The following is a 3598-nucleotide window of genomic DNA, read 5'->3' as shown; positions in this document are numbered from 1 at the left end:
CTTTCCCTAAGGACTAAAATTACCTCTGGCTACCGTGTAATTGCCATGGGTGACATTGACTGCTAACTTGGTGTTCTAAAATACAACCTGGATGAGATACATTACTAACAGTGACAAAAGAGAACTTTAATCCTTTTCAATTGCTAACAGCTGCCTGATGGAGACAAATTTTCCTTTTCTACATGTAACATACACTTGACCGTGTAGCCATTCAGAAGGCAGCTTCAGAATTTGAAGCATTCTATGATTTCCTAAAATAAGAGGGGTTTAAAGCAGGATAGTGCTCAATATTCTGAGCTGTTCTCCCTCCAGAGGTTCAGAAGTGTTTTTACCTTTTGCTTTCAGTTAGGAAAACACCCCACACTCTGCCACATCAATAAGACGTTCTCACCTTCTGTTAAGACCAATTTCAATAAATTATTGATTTCTGCTTCTCCAGGATACAGGATATTCAAACCAGAGCTAAAGAAAAAAAAACAAAACCATGTTATTACTTCATGTATTTAAAAGTGAACAAAATGACTTCAATGGACGTGAAAACGGCATCACAGAATCTCAGCTTAGTATCTGATGTAACATTTAGTATGTAACAGCTTCTTCCAACCTAGGCATCCTCCAGATTTTAACATTCCTATTAGTCATAAAATAAGCAGCTGCTTTCTCCAGAAATCCCTTGTCATCAACTACATTTTACTGTTTAGGTCCCAAAGCTTCTTCAAGAGCTATTTGCTTCCCTCTGAGAAACTCCACACTCATCACTGGTATACATGGCAGCACAACCATTTTTTTTTAATAAACAGAGGTACCAGAAAACAAATGGATGAAGGCTTAGAGAATGACTCCACTCTGGTGATGGGCTAAGAGCTGGAGCTCATCTATGATAAGAACACTGGAAAATGTAAGAGAGTAAACAAGAAGTTGCTACTGTTACAGTTTTATACTCACTAAAGTCTGGCTCCTTAGAGAAGTCTTAAGCTAAGCAGAAGATTGCAGAACTAGTGCCTTGGAGACAACACAGCTATGCATAAATAGTCTTGTGGAGGTATTTTTCCCCTCTAACTTGTGACGAACTTTGTCCTTTCTACATGAATTACTTCAAGATAGAAGTTCACAGTAACTTCACAGGAGTACTTTGTGATGGTCTAAAGTGTCTGAAACTACTATGCAGACTTTTTCTTCTTTTCTTTTTCCTTTTTCTTTCTAAATAATACACTTAACAGAAAACCAGTGTGTTTCTCAGCTTCACACTGAGAGCAGAGATTATTGCAGCTTCCCTCCTCTGGCTCATAATGATCAATTTGTGATACAAACATCAGGAAAAGTTAACGGACATTGCAAGTTTGATGTTTCCATTAGTACTAGAATCCCCCAACAAGAAAACAGGAGGAAGGAGGTATTACCTGATCTCAACCTCTGTTTGTTTTGTTGGGTTTTTTTTAAGTCATTGGAGGATATAGGGTTAAACAAGGGGAAAATGCAGCAGCTGCTGCATTGAGAGGATACACTTTTCCCTGTCGAAAAGCAAGACCCTGAAAGAATAAGATAATCATACCGAAGAGATGCTATTCTTCTTCGCTCACTCAGTTGCATAACGCCACTGAAATTTCAAATGTTGTGATTCACACAAAAAATGCAGGTTGATCTTCAGAAGATTTTGTTCTCAACCTTTGGAGCACTTCCCACTTGAAAGCAGATTATATTTGTGCTTGGGACGCTGGAGACAGCATTTGCTGTCCTTGAGATTTACATTATCTTCTCTTTTTCGTGATACACAATCACACTTTTCCCCTGCTTCCCTGCACTTACTCATTCTGCTATCCTGACAAGCCAGAGAAAGGAAGTTACACAGCAGCACATCCAAGAGATGCAGTGGCCAATATGACGTGGAGCTTAAGCAACCATCCTGTTCGAGTGGCTGCTGACCTGGCGTACCAGCCCTGAGATGTTCTAGCCATCACTGAAATGCAGAAAACTTAGCCTGAATTTAGCAGCTATACTATAATAAATATTAATCTCCTCCACAGAAAGCCAATAAAAAGCATGAAATGAAACCAAGCATGGAAAGTAAATGCTGTTATTTCACTGTCGTCACGACAAATACAGTGCAGTTCCCTTCTTCCACAGATATAATTCATAGTTTTATCATACCATATAGACCTAAATTTTATCATATTAGTTTAAAATTAAACTGCCAAATATAATTCAAAATTAAACTGCCAGATACAATTTAAACATTCAGCTGCTACAACATTTTTAAAGAATCTAAGTTAAGTTTAATTTGACAAACCAGGTATTTACCTAATAGCTAGGCAAACCTCCTTCTGAATTTCAGAGCAAATCTGGTCCCTTGGTGCCATCAGTAACTGCCAAAGTAACAGGCCAGACCTTCTAACAATATCTCTGTTTCTTTCAGTTTGTGGGCTGAAGAAAAATTTAAAAACCACCTACAAAAAATTAAGCACAGCAATATTGAAAACTTAAACATTGTTCACATGAACTCGGTCACTTTCTCGAACTATTGTTCACCAGAAATCTCAGAGTCAGAAACTGACTTTGCATCCAAAAAGGGAAAAAAATAAGAAAGAAATAAGGCAGTAACCTCTCTGGATTTTATTTTAATCACTAAAGGTGGCAATTACATTTACATTTCAATTAGGACTCTTAAATGGGAGTGTAAGAGCGCAAAGCCACTGCCAAGTCAATCTCCATTAAACTGAATGTAATGGAGGAAAAAAAATAATAACCCTGATAGAATGCAGGCAACCACTGCATTTTAAAACAATTTTTTCTTTTGGTAGTGTTAATTGTGAAGTACATTTAAGATGCTCTTGTACCTGAAAGACAACAAGGATGCAGCGTATTATACACGTATCTCCGTTCACCATCGCTTTTTCCATAATGTCACAAATACTGCTGAGGTGATGTGCTTCAATTGGATGTTGCTTGCCCAAAAAATTCGTTATGGGAAGATTGTTGCTGGCTGCAAGCAGGTTGAGCTGATGGATACACATGGCACCAACGTGGTGCAGTAACTGGTTAATAACCTCATTTGTGGTTGTTGCATCCCCTAGAAGAAGGAAAGCGGCTCAGATGCTGACCACAAACACAGACTATAGCATTAGCATCTGCTTCTAAAATGCAATACATCTTCAGCATCTCTAACTTGAGGACACCCATCCACACAAACAAAAGAAACACACACATCACTTTTCTAATGTGCTTAAGGTTGCAAAGATCTGGAAACTCCCAAACACGTCTCGCTTTTTGCTTTTCCCACTCTTAAAGCAAAGGTAAGCCATGACCAATATTTACAAACAACTCTTCTAGAATGAACTCCATCTTTAATAGAAAGCTTCAGAAGGCGGTTTCTGCATATTTATTCTACGATAATCACACATTTCACTTCCATGTTGTATAAGACGCTGACTGGTAGGGTTACCTCACCTTTGGGCTCTGTAATGACATGACTCACGCCCAGTCTCTGACAGACACAGTGGAACGCCTGGTTCCCGGGATTACACCACTGATCAATATAATCATTAGAGCACGTCCAGATCATGTTATTCATAGTATCATAACAGGCACCTAAGAAAAGGAA

At 38.5% G+C, this 3598-nt stretch overlaps 1 protein-coding gene across 1 annotated transcript in view; it reads right to left on the bottom strand.

Annotated features, from left to right (window-relative positions):
• Positions 1 to 3586, bottom strand: part of HECTD4 (HECT domain containing E3 ubiquitin protein ligase 4) — a gene marked incomplete at both ends in the record, with an annotated part of 48072 nt that extends 44486 nt beyond the window's left edge. Inside the window, 4 exon segments of the mRNA XM_010194341.1 lie at positions 392 to 462; positions 2299 to 2444; positions 2835 to 3067; positions 3445 to 3586. Coding sequence (XP_010192643.1) covers positions 392 to 462; positions 2299 to 2444; positions 2835 to 3067; positions 3445 to 3586 — 592 coding nt within the window.
• Between the last annotated feature and the right edge of the window lie 12 nt (positions 3587 to 3598).

This window comes from Mesitornis unicolor, unplaced genomic scaffold, assembly GCF_000695765.1.
Source record: "Mesitornis unicolor isolate BGI_N332 unplaced genomic scaffold, ASM69576v1 scaffold12081, whole genome shotgun sequence".
In the NCBI taxonomy this organism is placed as follows: Eukaryota; Metazoa; Chordata; class Aves; order Mesitornithiformes; family Mesitornithidae; genus Mesitornis; species Mesitornis unicolor.
The sequence above is the reverse complement of the archived record's forward strand: the minus strand, read 5'-3'. Positions and strand labels throughout refer to the sequence as shown.